Raw genomic sequence first — 16,041 nt, 5'->3', positions numbered from 1 at the left:
TTTGTGGAAATTCATCATAGTTATTTGTTTTTTCATGTTAATAAAAAAAGAAAGGGATGTACACTGAAGATATTATTAGGAAGTGATCATATCCAGTCATGTATCCTTCTTTCTAAATGAATGCTTTCTCTAATGAAAGCATTCATATTCCGTATAAAAAGTGTTTCATTACTTTATCTCTTCCCTTTTTTGGTAAAAAAAAAAAAAAAAAAACAACTAAAAACATTTTTTATGCACTTCTTTTGGGCCTAAAGGGGACGAACTGCCTTGTGACATGAGGATTCCTTTTGACAAACAGGACAAGCTGCATGGCTGCCTTGAGCACCTTTTCAACCAGGTGAGTCGTTGTGTTTAATGGAGTTTTAAAAAAAGTTCAGACAAAATGGCTTTTTGCTCATAGGCAGTTATTCCTACTGCAAGTTAAGCTAGCTGCTTGTGCTAAATACGAATGATAATGCTGGCAGGAGACTCGCCCAACAATAAAACAAAGATGGAACTTCATAACAATCTAAATAAAAAAGTCACAGCATCTTTGAATTTGGGCTTTTGGAGACAAAACAACCTGTTTACTAATACAGTATTGTTCTTCAGGTTTCACCAATATACTACTATATTATTTAGAAGGATTTAAACAGCCAGAATGTTCCAGATTTTAAAAGTAAAAAGCCTCTATCACTCCAAAATGTTATAAAGCGATTATGGGCCAGTTTTATGACATGCATAGACCAACAATCAAAAGCTAAGCTAAACACACTTAGAGGATGCAAAGTTATGAAGTGTTTGTCTTTCCTTTGTGCTTTCTTGAACCAACATGCATGTTGGACTGGTTAATCTGAGCAGTGAGGCCTCAGAGCGGCGTGAATATTCAGCAGCTGCTTACCATGGCTGAATGTGCAAATGGCACTAATGGTGCTAACTGTGTTAACAGTGCTGGAGGGATGGCTCCCACTGCTTCTGTCTTTATTTTGTGTTCTTCTCCCATTCCACTAATGACGGACTTCCTAATTTTGATATTGCAGCTGTGATGCGGATGGTACTTTCAATGAAAGCAGAGAAGTGCCAAAAGGAAATGCATTCACTTCATAACGTGAAAAAGGGAAAATGCCTGACATGAAATAAAGAAATCATATATATATATATATATATATATATATATATATATATATATATATATATATATATATATATATATATATATATATATATATACACAATGATGTGATAAATACTAAAATTTAAAAAAATGCATAAATAAGTTTAGGAAAACTAACAAAGGGGAAATGCAAAAAAAAAAAAACATTTAAAATATGACATACAGAATCAATAAAGAAGTCAACAACTTTTTTTTCTCGGTTTCAGTCCTCTATAGCTGTTGTCTTCCAGAACCCCTATACAATGCCCTGATGTTATACTGAAAAGCCTCAAAGACAGATGAAACAGAACGATGGGAAATAAGAAACACACGTTTCATCATTTATTGTTTAAGACTGATTGTTGCTATATTACTCTGTTAACATCTGGACTGAGTTATGTCAGCTAGCCGTCCTCTGTCGACCTTCCTGCTTTTTGTTCTCATCTCTCCTTTGAACCCTGTTTTTTTTGTTTTTCTGTTCCCCCACATGCAGACAATGCAACCCTAAACATATTTGACACCTTAGTCCTAAACCTGACCCCAGACAAAAAGTGAGGACCAAAAAAAAGGTCTTCACTTTACATCAAAGTCCTCGCTTTACTAATCTCTCTCACTCAGCTGCAAGTACGAACGCATGCTTACTGAAAAAATTAAATGTTTACCCCTTTTTGCTCACTACATCCTGTCAGAGGACAAAATTATTCTGAAGCGGTGCTTCAAAACATTGAAAACTACTTCTTACCTTTTAACAAGATAATGATTTCACAGATCACAAACTGTTCTGGATGTAGTGTCCAGATTTTACAAGTTTATGTGTTATAGATTTTTAAATACACCTGATCTAAAAAACACGAAATGTTCCTGTGCCGCACTTGTGAATTCAGTGATTGGAATGGTTTAAAAATGTAGAAATGTGATTCTTGAAAAGTATCGTAATGGAAAATCTGTAGGAATGCTGCGTTCCTAATTCTACTCCAACTCTCTAATCCATCCACTAAAAAAGTTATATTGAACTTTTATATCTACACTTTAGAAAAAGGACAACCCAGAAAATGCGAGTTTGAGGTATGGTGTTTTGGCATATGTGCCAGGATGATTGAGAAAAAACAGGTAGAATAAGGAAAGTATAAAGGATGAAAAACAGTTTTCACACAGGTGTTCCTAACCAGTTTTGTCTTATTACAGGTTGAATCGATCAACTGCCTCCTCAAAGGATCTGTTATGACTAAGGCCTGTGAGGAGACCAAGCACTTTTACTCGGACCACAGCCAGCCAGGTACCTAAATGCTACCGTCTGTCTTCTTCTGCAAGGTAGCAGGGGGCTTTCTTTGTCTGACAGCCGGCAGAGAAACTCACACCCATTTTTGATTTACTTATTTCTTCATTCTAACAGAGTTTCGTCAGACAGAAGACTGGACTGCCCGTAGTCGTTATGTCATCCACAAGAACATCCAGGAGGACCCCTGGAACTTGCCCCACTCCATAAAAAGCCTGGTGGAGAGCCTGCAGAGATTTGTGGATGGTGAGCAGAAGATGCATCTACCTGCTGTGCACTCGTTTTCCTACTAAGAGCCTATCAGCCATTTTGTCTTGCTTTTCTTTCTCACCTACAGATGGGAAGAACCAGCTTCTTCTGGCTCTGCTCAAATGCACAGGTCAGTGCAGTCGGCAGCGGTTCATGTTTAGAATTAGGCAGCAGCAGATAATGAAACTTGGATATGGTCTAGCTATAATTTAGAATGAAATTGGTAGAATAGAGGGGCTCTGCTCCTACAATTACAGGAAAGTTGCACATGAGGTTTGCAAAGAGGATCATTCATCCCAGCAGATTCACAGATTCCAGCTCATTGTTTCCTACGGTGCACATCTTCACTTGAACACCCTAATTTGCATGCCGTTGCTTACATTTCCTCCAACTCGTCTTTTGCTCTCCCTACCTCCACCATCAACAACAGACACGTCTCTTCAGCTCCGACGGGACGTGATCTTCTGCCAGGCGGCGACCAGCGCCCTGTGCACGCTGGCTGAGCAGCTGCTGACGGCCATGCGGCTGCGGTACAACAATGCCGGCGAGTACCAGGAAGACAGCAAGGAGACCAGCCGCAAGTGGCTAGAGCAAATATCAGTCATTGGGGTTTTGCTGCACTTCCAGTCCACACTTGCTCCGCACCTGGTGAGTCCATGTGTTGTGTTTTGATTTTGAAGAAAGAACCTTTCCCCATTTTCTTTACGTTACAACAAGGAACTTAATGTATATTTCAGTGATTGTATGTGATAGACAAACAGAGTAATGTGCTGTTGTGCAGTGGAATTTAAATGATGGCTGGTCTCAGATTATTTTATCAAACCAAAACGTCTACTACCTTTGCAATGCCTTCTGTTTACGTCTTGGTTTGGATGATCTGGAGCAGTTGGGCTTGAGCTCTCTTCCTGGTTCTCCTCAGAGCTTTCTTTCTCCTCTTTGGCAGAAAGCGGAGCGCACCATGCTGGAAGACACCAAGGCAGCCCTGCTGGACTTGGACAAAGTCACGGTGTTCTTCAGGCCACTGGAAGATGAGTGTCTGGTCGCAAGTAAGAGACTATTAACAAGGACCGACTCTGGCTTTTTAAAGCAAACTGTATGTAATGAGCAGCTGTAAAGTTTGACCAGCTTTACATAAAGTCCAGCTTTTCCAATGGATCAAAGCTAAAAATTAGATTCACATGCACCATAACCGTGCATTTAAAATATTCAGACTTTTATACTGAAAAAGTAAATTTCAATGCTCATAAACAGGTCCAGTTCTTGCATCCCGATGCTAAATGTACCAAGTTAGAGGACTTTTCATTTTGCTGCATTCGAATCAGATCGTGTGTTGGTAAACAGTTCTGGGTCAAAACATTTATTTTTGTACTTCGATCGTTCAGGGCAGCTGTCGGAACTGAGGATGCTCCCTGGTTGTTTAACGTCGCCATTGTGAGCAACGTTTACAGAGCCGTCTGTGTGAAGATGAAAAACTGTGTTTGGTTGTTCGTTTGTGCGTTTTAACAACCCCGGTGTCGGCATTTACTGAAGGTGCCCGGGTTACCGGAAATCCTACGGCCGTCAGACACAAAAGATGTCTTCATCTTGCATCAGTCCTCTTTTAACCAGCCCCAGTTTGGTCAGCAAAGATTGCAGCTCAAAGGAAAAGCCCTTCAGGCACTTCCCATTTAACAGGCACAGTTGCGGATTAAGCAAAAACCCGTCCTCTTGATTTATGTTTAGCTGCAGGGCGAACATTCTGGACAATTGTGGAAAATGGTAAACACGCCAACATAAGACTGCTGGGCTTAAACTCTAGTAATCGTTGGCATCCAGTTATCCATCATACTGCATACTTTGACGTAAAGATGTGTTTTTGCACAAGCTTCTTTGCTGATGTTGCACACGAGCCCAGAATGCTGCACTGCAGGTAGAGGCTTTGTGGCATCAAAGCACGCTGAACTGTATTGATTTCTTAATAGCTTCAACAGCTAGCTGAGAGCTATTTGTACTGACATGTTAGCCCCACACAACACGAGGTTTCTGCGATCTGCCTGAAGCAACCAATTGCAAAAAATATAACCTGCTGGGGTTTCTAGGAGTCCTGGCCTAAAGGTAAAAGGTAAAGGCCATCTTTCTATTCCCAGAAGAGACGTCAGGAGTCATTCACGTTAAAATGTTAGATTCAACACAAGCCTCCTTCAGATTTCTAAAGGATTTTTTTGTCTTGAGTTATACTTTGAGTTTATTGCATTGCCTTGTTAACCTTGCTCTTGCTGTCTCTGTGTTGCAGATACTCCCGTGTGCTACCAGGTGGAGGGCAGCAGGCAGGCCCTGAGGGTCACCATGTACCTGGACAGTTGTCACTTTAGCGAGCTTCCCAGTCGGCTACAAAACGGAGGCAGCCTCAAGCTCCACACAGTCCTGTTTTCCAGAGGTAACAATGGGCTGGATGGGACTGTTTAAAGGGAAACTGCAGATTTGGAGTCATATCAGCGTCAAATGCTCAGGATGATTTCTGTTCTATTTGCTATCGCAAAGAGGCAGACACATTTGTTTTCATCAGTGGAAAAGCTTTAAAATAATTGTATTATATTTCTTATATATCACACTGGCATAGTCTGAAAAAGTGTTAAACAATCCAGCCTTTTATTTTGATTGACTCAATCTAGGAGAAAATATCAGCAATCCAGTTTAAAATAAATGTAACTGAAGCCGTTTCTTCAATTTTTACTTGACCTTTTTAAGTTAGTCGCAGTCTTGACGAGGCAACAGACGTTGTTCTAGTAACGCAAAAGGCGCGATTTTTGGCGATTTAAAGCGAAGCAAGAGCGATACGACACCTGCGATGGATGCGAAGAGACATTGGTTGAAGTTGAGAAATCTGAACTTTTGTGACTTGTTGCGACGCTTGGCAGTCAGCGGTCGGCCTGAGTTGTATGACTCAACCAATTGTTACTACCGAGACAAGTCCAGGAAGGAGCAAGCCTGGAGAAGACTGAGTGAGGAGAGTGGAGTGGCAGGGAAGTGAAAGCGCCATTGTACTGCTGTATTTCTGGCTTTTCGCCCGCTGTGCGATTGCTGTTGCCTGCGATAATGTCAGGTGTGCGCCAGCATGCAACAGGGGTGAAAATGTTGCTGAATTGCCATTCAGTGTGAACACACCATTAGTCAGCATGTGTCATCTTGCCACCAGGGTAGTAAGGTGGTGAAAACCCAGCAAAGGTCACTGTTGGTGAACACACCTTTGCTAAATAAATCCCACACAAAACCTGTGGCATAGAGTATCTTTACATGCATTTATTTTCCTTTTGTTTCTTTTTTTTTTTTGTGTGGTCTGACCTACACCCCCTAGATATACCCAAATTAGCAAAGACTGGAAAGGAAAAAAAAATCTTTTTTGTGCAACAAAGGATTTATTTAGTGGAAATCTTTTTACAAACAAAATAGTCTGTGTTTATTCACTTTCAGCCCTGTTGGAAGACATTTTTGTTTTTACTTAAATTTTAACATCATCTTACTTTGCTGAGATGAACCATGCATCACTAACCCATCTGAAATTGAAATCAGTCATATACATTACACATAGAACATATCATTTAAAAACACTTAATGCCTCTGCCTCTCACACATGTACATTTGCTGATAGCTTTAGGTCCTTTTATTGGGTGGATTGAAGCTCTTTATTGGACGTTTCCACCCATGCACTCTCCTTCACTCCTTTTAGATCTCCATCAGTGTCATTCAGGAGGCATTATGCATCTCGCCAGTCTGCCAGATAGCCATTCATTTTCCATACATAAGTGCTATCTGAAACACTAATCCAATGAATCAGCTCTGATTGTTTCATGCACTTCAAAGTGCAACACAGTCACGGGATTTTGAGCTCAACACCACGGTGGGCACACACCGCCACCTGCTGGAAAACAGACCTGACTGCAGGCTGGGGGACGCATGGAGCATGTTGTGTTTACTGCAGATGCTTAAGTTTCTGTTTTTAATTGTAACACTTCTAAAGTTGGAACACGCAGGCTTATTTGCTCCCTTTATTTGACGTTTATTATGACCTGAAATGGTGTTGTCTGAATTAATTTTTTTATAGCATTCTGCGTTAATCTAATCATCTTCTGCTTGAAGCAAAATGCCTTGCGCTTTGTTTTCCAGCCCTGGAGCGCCCAGAAGGAGTATCCCCGCAGGACTACGTGGACATGGAGGAGTTCCAACAGCGCATCAATGCTGTATCGCTGGAGAAGGTCAAGGCCTATTACCGCAGACTCAGGTATGCTGCTCTACACTGCATCACAGCGTCTCAGTGGGATCCCCAGCACTCGGGGTGTATCTCACTCTGGGGGAAGGCATTCACATTCTTTTGTTGCAGAAGCACATATAAAACTGAGCTGATTTCTTTTTAAAATATTTTTGGAAAGCCTTGAATACTTCGAGGCAAGATCTTTAATAGTCATGTTAACCTGCCGTTATATTCTTTTCATTTGTAAAAATTAACTTTCTAAGGTTGACAGATTCTTAGGAAATAAAACCATCTAATCTTAGATGGCCGTTTAAAGTTGGTTTGACGTGGCAGCTCTGTACACCCTATTAAGTTGGACCAACTCGTGAAAACACAGACGATAAGTTCTCATCTTAGGAAATAACTCGAGTGCTCACCAGTTATGAAAAATGGCTAAAGACGGCCCTATCTCACTTGTTTTGGAAAGTGCCCCCTTAACACCTGCCATGTGAACTACAGTTGAGCCCAAAATTATTCATGCCCCTGGCAGATTCAGCTGTAAAGTAAGCGAGAGACACCAGAACTGACAAAGACTCCAGCATAAGTGTTGAAACGTTTTCAGAAAGAGCTGAACGAAAGTACGGTTGCCCCCGATTTAAGCCTGTTTGCTTTTGCGATTACCCGGATAAGTGAGAATTGGTACAGGCATGTTTGAAGTAATCTTTTAATTTTACGTAAATGTTTCTTCTGACTGGAAGTGATGTCAACCTTTTGGAATGGCCTTGCCCAAAGCCTGAATCCGATTGGGTATCTGTGAAGTGAGCTAAAGATTAGGATGGTGGTAAGGACGCCTTCCAAACTCAAAGACTTGGAGCTCATCACCAAAGATAGATCAACAAAATACCAGTGGAGACGTGCAAAATACTGGTCAGCAAATATAAGAAGGCTTTGGTTATTGCCAATAAAGATTTTATCTCTGATTATTGAGCAGACAACAATTCTCGTCATGCCTTTTACTTTTTAAAATGTAAGGAAGCAGATTTGAGGAATTTAATTTCAGTTTCTTCAAAATTGAAATTTCTTGTATATTGTTTTATTTAAGAGCTGCCTAACCAGTTTTTAATTTGAAACAATTTTCCTAACTTGGCCAGCCAGATGGATAACATTTAGCACTCTAGTTCTGCACATTATAAATTCAGGGCTGCTCCATTTGAATCCTTGTGGGGTTTGGAGGGAATTTCAGCAGAACTCTCGGAGCTGATTGGGTGAAGTGACACCTAGTGCCCGCCTACCAAAGGTTGGTGTTAGCCAATCACGGTATCAAATGAAATCTTAAGCAGGACACATCATGAGAAACCACAAAAAGGTAAGCTAGTCTAGGCACTGCTTGCTGGTCTTCTATCAAAGAAGAAATTGTGGATTCTTAAAAACAGATGTGATAGCAGCAGCTACGATTGCACCCTCCTGTGCTGCCATGTTTGTGTTGGTTCGGCTGTGGGCTTAGCTGCTCTTGCTTTCCCGCCTTAAACCACAATACTGGAACGTGATTGGCCCGAACCGTTTATGGTTAATGCACAAATACAGAGAGAAAATACAAATTTCCTGGTGGAATCAGAATAATTTTGGATCATTATCTACCAGTGATATGACTACTTCCGTGAAAGTGTGAACATTTTAGCAAGGCACTGCAAATCAACTTTAACTGGAGATGCCAGATGGGTCTAAGATTGAGCTTTCAGGAGGACAGACATTCCAGGTGGGTGTGGAAAAGGACCTCATTCTCACTGTACAACAAGGTGGAGGTTCTGTGATTATATGGGCAATTTTGTCTTAACGTAAGACTTTATCCCTACTGAACTGTACCCAAATAAGATTTTTGTATAAAATCAGAATAGTGCTATAAAAGATGAATATATTTTAAGCCTTTTACTCATCTTACTGGGGGGTGCTAATGAGTGTGGGGTTGTGTTTTTTTAATGCAGCATATGTTTTCTTTAAAACATGCTTACTGTCCTCATCTCTGATATATTAAATGAACATTACTTCCCAGAACATGACTCATAAAGGCAGCATCAGGAATATATGACGCATATGTACTGTAGCAGATCAATCTGCAACGGCATTGTGCTACAAATGCTACCTGACTCAGCTGTCAGACCACATGAGTTTTTCATCTACATAAAGCCTAAAGAGTGTAAACACAAATGCTTTTGTGTGCACAGGGCTTTCTATTTGGAGAAGTCTAACCTGCCTACAGACTCCAACTCCACAGCAATGAAAATAGACCAGGTAAATATGCACTCATGGATGTCACATTTACTGCCTTCACTCTTTTCGATAAAATCTGCTATCACACAGCTTTGCTCTTGCAATACAAGTCCATTTTTTATATGATGTTTTGACTGAATATAAATGCAAGCACAGATACTGGGCCTTGAAGTTAGAGACCTGCAGCCAAGCATTTCCAAAGTAAGAGGAACTGGTTTGTTTTCCTGTCCCTGTGGAAATCCCCACTAGCTTGTCAAGACCTCCTAATTAACTCCGACTAACCTCAACACATCAACATTCTGCACCGTTTTAATTTCAACCTGACCTCTAGTGTCCCTCACCGACTGTAGCTGAAATAAAATCTGTAGAACATAGTGTCAACTTAATCTAGACCATTTGCATTTACAAGTTCTTGTTTTTAAAAAAAATAGACCTCAGAAATGAACCGTTTTGTGTTAAATTTGATGATTTTGTTAACAATCCCCATTTGTATTGGTGCTCCATCTTACAAGTCAGTGACTCTGCTTTGCATAGCAGTCTGTATGGAAATATTTTAACTATGAGAGTTTGTTTTTGTGTTACACTGTTTTTTTTAGTTATATATTTTTTGTCTTATGAAACTAATAAGTGAAGGAGCAAGAGTGGTGTTTTTTTCTTTTAAGAAAGGTAATAATGTAATCTTAGAAAGGAATCATGATCAATATTTTATTAAACTTTCCGAAGATCTTGGAAAGTTTGTATCTGGACCTTGGCTACTTTTTGGTTACGTTTAAAACATTCAAATACTGTTTAGTTAATTTTTCTGCTCTACATAGATTGATTATTGTAAAATTGTAAAGAACAAAAGTACACCTTATTTCAACTCTAGGGTATACATACAGATAACCCTCGCATTAACAGTTTAATTCAGTAAAACAAGCAATTTGTGTCCTAAGGCAAATGTGAAAAGTAAAAAAAAAAGTGTTTAAACTCTTCTTAAAATGTGTACAATACGCACAATAATGGTCATTAAACCTAACAGAGGCATTATTCCCATGTCAAAACATTGTTAGAAGCATTGTTTGGTGAAATATTAATGATTTAAAGGTGCTCGTGTCATTTATTTCACAGCCCCAGCACTACCAGGGCCACTGTCTTGTCTCTTGGTTACACTTAGTATGAAATTGGTCCCCAGGTTTTTGTGTCTGCCTCTACTTCAGAATGTCACAAAAATGTGCAATTGGACGTGCTATCCTCCACCCCTGACCTACAGAGAGAAGCTTTGCTGTCATCGTGTCAGCTGTAGGAAAAGCTCAGAAAACCCTCAAGGGGAGAAAGGTTGTAGATGTGGCAGCAGCACCTGAAGCCTCCTAGCGAAACAAAGCCAGGGTCCTAAGTGGCGCACAGCTGGGTTATTTGTGTTCTAGGCACGGCCATCCTGCACATCTGAGTGCAGAGGAAAAATTGTTCTCAGGTAGCCGGAAATTCATTCGTATTTGAAAGAACTTGTTCTTGGAATTTTGGAGAATTGACTTTTTTTACATCTTGCGTTTTTGATCGAACTTAGTTTTTCTTCGTAAATTTAGGTTTTATTTCTCTTTGAACCAGGTGATGTGTAGGTATGGACTAATTGCCAGGACGAAGGTATCAAAAGGTTTAAAAAAATGTGTTAAATACATTTCCTCCTATTTAAAATCCTCTTGATGAAATGATTAAAATATTCGTGGGACCTGGTAAAGACCAGATCATTAGTGTTAAAACTCAGAAATTGACAGAGCATGTCTTCTATGACTGTTAGTGGCTTAAAATAAGTAGATAATTAAAAAATTATTATGAATTTGGCCGACCGAAAAAATCTCGACATTAAATGACCAAAAAAGAGCCAAAGTCCAAAGACGATATGTTTATTGAACAAGACCACTTTAAGTGATTACAAGAAAATGAGTCCCAAAAGAAGTTTTGCTTGACTTAAAACTTCTGCACAGTACTGTATCTCAGTAGTAAGCGTCTTCAAAGAAAGTAACTCCAACATTCAGTAGTAGTTTTAATGACTTCCTGGTTATTGAATCCTTGTTTGACCCTCTTCAACCCCTCGTTGTGTCCTTTCACAGCTGCTGAGACCCCTCAACACACTGGACGACCTCTGTCGACTAATGCAGTCGTATGTCAACGTGCGTCCGAGTGCCCAGGGCCACCAGTCAGGCGTCAGCGTGCTGTGTGTGTCATCCGAACTGTGCAACCGCCTGGGAGCCTGCCACATCACTATGTGTGGCACAGGCATGCAGAGGTCAGTCTGCCACCGCACCACTACCATTTCTACTGGACCAGCTCTGTGCTGTCACATTTAGTCCAGATTACAACAGCACACAGTCAGTGACATGCACCAGTGAATTCCCAAACACCAGCCGCACTACACCGTCTGAATCCATTTTAGCTTCAACGTATCCTGCAGAGGGACGACAGAGGGTTAAAATCTGACCTCATGTTGCTTTCAGATGTACGCTGAACGTGACCCTGGAGCAGGCGATGATCCTGGCCAGGAACCATGGCCTCCTGCCGCGCTGCATCATGCAGACCATGGACATAATGAGGAAACAGGTAGAACTCAAACACAAGGGATTGGGCAGTTGTTATGCACCTTCTGTAATACCATGTACAAATAATGTTAGGGGTTAAGTTATGCAAGCTTTAGAAAATGTTTAGTTTGATTTCCTCCCCAGATAGCCCTACATTTTACAGCTCATACTTTACTGAAATTTAGAGATCACTTTCCAGAACCTAAACAGTATTTTCCCAAACTCACTAGATACTTTGCTGGACAATAGAGGTTTCTTTTTCTTCACAATTACAAGGTACTTTCCCAGTACTTAAAAGTGAGTTCCAGAGTTTATCTCAAACTTTTATAAAACTTTCTTCTGGAACTTAGAATAGGCATATGGGTTCCTTTCCCAAACTAACAAGGTACTTTGCTGATGCTCAGTGGTTACTTTGCAGAACTTGTCTTTACTAGAACCTTTATTGAACTTCCTGGTTAATGTTCTGGAACTTGGCAAATATACTTTCCTGAAATCTAAGGTGCAGTTTGGCCTAGTAGGTAGACTAGTCATCTCACATTCTGAAAGTTTTGGGTTCGACTCAACTATTTAGGTTGTTTCTTGTGGAAATCATGCTGTATTTCTTTCGTTTTACCAGGGGGCGAGGGTGGAACTCTCTGCTAAAAATCTCAAAGTAATGGACCAGATGCCGCCATCGGCTCCAAGGTACGACACTGATGCCACACAGCTTGTCCTTAGTGAAATCAACACATCAGCCCATATCTGGTCATAAACATAAATCTGAAAGCTTCTTTCTCTTTTTACAGGCTCTTCAAGTTGTGTTTGCCACCATCAGATGGAGAACTCTGAGAATGCTTCAGGGAATCATATCACAGGGAGGGTGGATGCAGAAGTGGAGGATATTCAGAGAGGATGGCTTTTATTCTCATCTCTTCCTCTCAGTCTGACACTGCCAGTAAAAACAAGGGCCATCCCAGTGTGTGTGTGTAACACCAGTGTACTCAGTACAAGCTAAGAAAGACTGTTCAAGCAAACAAATCAAGGGACTAAGGACCAACTATAGAGATATAAGTCTACATATAAGACTTTTACAGCCAGAGACCCAGGACTGGTCATGTACATTTTGAAATGCTCCCAGAAAGTATTATTATGTTGGCTGTCTCCTGACATAAAGCTCACCCTAATTAACAGATGGTAAGACGGCAATGTTCTCAGTGATTATGCTCATAAAGGAGCTCGTGTTAACTGCATTAACCAAACTACCTGCATTTGACCAACGTCTTGTATAACGATCTTACCCACTTTGCCTTGGACTGCAAACTCTAGAGAGCTGCCTCGCTCTGTCTGTATGCTCCGGTGTTCCCCAGGGCTCAGAGTTCGGACCACAAGTGAAGAAGAACATTTTACTATGCTGGTAGATGCAGAAAGTCAAAAAGACAGAGACATGGAAGTAGGGACCGAAGGGCTTGATTAAAGGGGGGTGGGGTGGGGTGGGGGGGTTGGGGGTGGCTGGATTTGCTTATCTTAGCCCGTTGCATGTGGTGACTGTGCAATTACTGTAGGTTTAGTGTAAGTACTGTATTACTGCACAAAATGAAGGATAGCTATTTATTATGTCCAGAAGGAGCGTTTTTATCGCTTACTTACTCTCTATCAGGTATTAAAGAGTCTAAAATCATTCCAGCCTACATATTGATCAGTATTTAAAGGACCAATGGCATGCCATTTTTTTTTTAGATGTACCTGCTTGTGTGTTTCCTTTTATTTAATTGTGTGGAATTTGATCTTGTCAGTATTTGTTTGATTAATAATCAGGGCATGTAAGGGATGTAGTTACTAAAGCTTGCTATTGCAAATCAGACAAAGAGGTAAAACAAAGAAACCAAGTCAAAAGGCTACTTTACTGAATCTCTTAAAATATTAATTTATTAATCTAAATTCACTTGTTGAAAGTTTGCCTTGTGTTTTCTGAAATCTGACTTTTAAATTGGCTTTTATGGTTTCCCGTTTACTGTAGGTGTTCTGAAAGAAGCACAGTGATTGGTCCATTCAGTGTTAGCACAAAGAACTGTGATCCGTTTTCGGTTAATGTAAACAAAGGGATGGTTTTGAGGATTGAAACACAGTAACATTAGCTTACTGGAGATTTTATTTTCTTGTAAATAGACATGTAACATTGTCAGAGCAGAAGACCGTGCATCTGTTACAACGGCAGAATAATGCTATAAATTATATTGGATTATTTTTTATGGAAATAATGTAGTACATGAAAACATATTTTGTATTGGTGACGGTGCATTTGAAGAGACACTGCCTGTCTGATTCCAGCATAACCTCAACTGCAGCTTGTTTTTTTGACTGTTAAAAATGCTCTGCTCGCACATCCATAACCTCTTATTACATGCTGCATTCATTACGCAGATTTCTGTTTACTTGAAAGCGGCCCGATTCCTTATTGGCATGTTGCTTTGATCTCGCCTTTCACCCGTAGCTCGACTCATCCATCAGTTTACACAGCAGACAATGGAGGTAATTGTATCAGCTGTATAATCCCGACTCTGTACTGGAGCAAGGTAAATGTAAATTTCTGTTGTCGCATCATAAACTGGAACTTTGTGCGCGTTACCAGTCCAGATCAGGTAATGAACGCAGCATGTTGGTGCAACTGGACAAACACGTTGTCTAATTCAAATGTTTTCTTTTGTATATATACTTTATCTGCTGTTTTGTTGCTTGAAAATAACTGTACAAAGATATTCTTTTTGTTGAATCTTTCTAAAATTATTGTAAATGACATCTTAACAAGTTAGTAAATAAAATGTTCTCGTCATCACTGTGTTTTTTTTTTTTTGTGCGTGTGTTTTTGCTCTGTTTTTTTTCTTCACTAGTTTGTCCCATCCTTTTAATGTGTTGTCTTTAAACTAATACACATTACTGTAGCTCTAAAGGGAATGGACTGAAGATCATTACACGTAATTCCCTGCACTTACTATATCATCAGATAGTGAGTAAGTGCTGCTGGGCATCTGACACGGTTTCTTCTTTCACTCCTTGCTGATGCCATTGTCTAATAAGAAAAGTAAACTCACTCTTGGCGTTTTACAATGTTTTTAAAATCAGTTATATCATATTGTTCATCAGTGTCCTAAAACCTGAGATGTGTTTTTTAACGCTGTTTCTTTAGGTAAAGTGTCATTTACCTTATCTCCAAGCTGCTAAGAGCCCAGGGTACCTCTGGAGGAGCTGCAGAGATTCAAACCTTGCTGTGGGAGAGTCTGTGAAGAAGAAATGTATTGTTTACAAATTATTTATAATCTGGTCTATATAAGATGGATATAAGAGTGGCCGAAGAAAGCCATAAACATGAAAATGGAGGTGGCCGTACCAGGCACATGTTTATACTTAATATCTGTGCAATGTCAGCGCTGGAACCAAAGTCCTACTCCTTGATTGTGTTCACAGTCATGGCCAAATAAAGCTGATTCTGATTCTGTGGAGATGCTTTAATTCAGCAGTGGTAGGGAAGTTGTTTGGTCAGATTTGACGGAAAGATGGATGGCAGTAAATAGTGGTCAATCCTGAAAGGGAGACTGGAACTGACCTGAGCCGGGATGGGATTGCTCACAACATCATAACAGACGTAAACATACAGCCAGAGCTACATTGTAACGCTTTAGATCAAAGCATCTTCATGTTTTATAGTGAAAGAACAAACCCCAAAACACGTGCAGCAAACCTCAATTCTCAGATTCTTAGTTTATTAAAATAGTGAAACCCATATATCAGATTGCACCGTTTTGGGCTGACTCTAATTTCTTCACAGAACGGGTCTCTCTTGTAAATGAGATCTTAGATTACGCACCAGTGAGCTATGTAACAACTGGACGACTTATGAAAGCAGGTCATTGCAATTGGTTTTATTTTAGAGTATCAGATTAAAGGGGGTTAAATCAAGACAAAAGATTAAAGGGGGTTAATTAATAATATGGGGAGGGGGGGGGGGGATTCAGACTTTTGGTAATAAGATTTAACATTTTTATTTCACTTCACAATGTGTTATACATTGAACTGGTCAGTTTCACAAAATCCAAATAGATAAAAGATGGATAAAAGAAAATTTGTGGTGACAAAATGTGAAAAGCATAGCAGGAATATGTTGGTGGACTGCTGTATTTCTGATTGAAGCTCATACATTTTAGGCATTTGCAAGAGCGTTTGTTTCCATATTGTTTCTAGTGAAGTCCCATCATAATTTATCTTGACACAGCCTTTGGTATCCATTTATCGTAGTGTAGAAAACTGCACCTATGAATATTGCATAGACGTGCATCATCCAATAAAAGCTTTCACCGTAGCTTCCCTCCTGGGCTGAAGT

At 40.0% G+C, this 16,041-nt stretch overlaps 1 protein-coding gene across 3 annotated transcripts in view; it reads left to right on the top strand.

Annotated features, from left to right (window-relative positions):
- Positions 1 to 14,496, top strand: part of prex1 (phosphatidylinositol-3,4,5-trisphosphate-dependent Rac exchange factor 1) — a 99,966-nt gene extending 85,470 nt beyond the window's left edge. For 2 of the 3 annotated variants that reach the window (XM_036127003.1, XM_036126904.1), the window contains exons 28-41: positions 255 to 337; positions 2,318 to 2,408; positions 2,526 to 2,654; positions 2,746 to 2,787; positions 3,088 to 3,305; positions 3,601 to 3,703; positions 4,930 to 5,073; positions 6,801 to 6,915; positions 9,087 to 9,153; positions 9,289 to 9,333; positions 11,223 to 11,398; positions 11,607 to 11,709; positions 12,304 to 12,371; positions 12,473 to 14,496. In XM_036127003.1, the coding sequence (XP_035982896.1) occupies positions 255 to 337; positions 2,318 to 2,408; positions 2,526 to 2,654; positions 2,746 to 2,787; positions 3,088 to 3,305; positions 3,601 to 3,703; positions 4,930 to 5,073; positions 6,801 to 6,915; positions 9,087 to 9,153; positions 9,289 to 9,333; positions 11,223 to 11,398; positions 11,607 to 11,709; positions 12,304 to 12,371; positions 12,473 to 12,515 (1,427 nt within the window). In that variant the 3' untranslated portion in view covers positions 12,516 to 14,496. The remainder of the gene's footprint in view (positions 1 to 254; positions 338 to 2,317; positions 2,409 to 2,525; positions 2,655 to 2,745; positions 2,788 to 3,087; positions 3,306 to 3,600; positions 3,704 to 4,929; positions 5,074 to 6,800; positions 6,916 to 9,086; positions 9,154 to 9,288; positions 9,334 to 11,222; positions 11,399 to 11,606; positions 11,710 to 12,303; positions 12,372 to 12,472) is intronic. The other variant, XM_036126948.1, reaches the window with a different exon arrangement.
- The last annotated feature ends 1,545 nt before the right edge of the window (positions 14,497 to 16,041 follow it).

This window comes from Fundulus heteroclitus, chromosome 1 (genome assembly GCF_011125445.2).
Source record: "Fundulus heteroclitus isolate FHET01 chromosome 1, MU-UCD_Fhet_4.1, whole genome shotgun sequence".
In the NCBI taxonomy this organism is placed as follows: domain Eukaryota; kingdom Metazoa; phylum Chordata; class Actinopteri; order Cyprinodontiformes; family Fundulidae; genus Fundulus; species Fundulus heteroclitus.
This window is presented reverse-complemented; position numbering and strand designations above follow the sequence as displayed.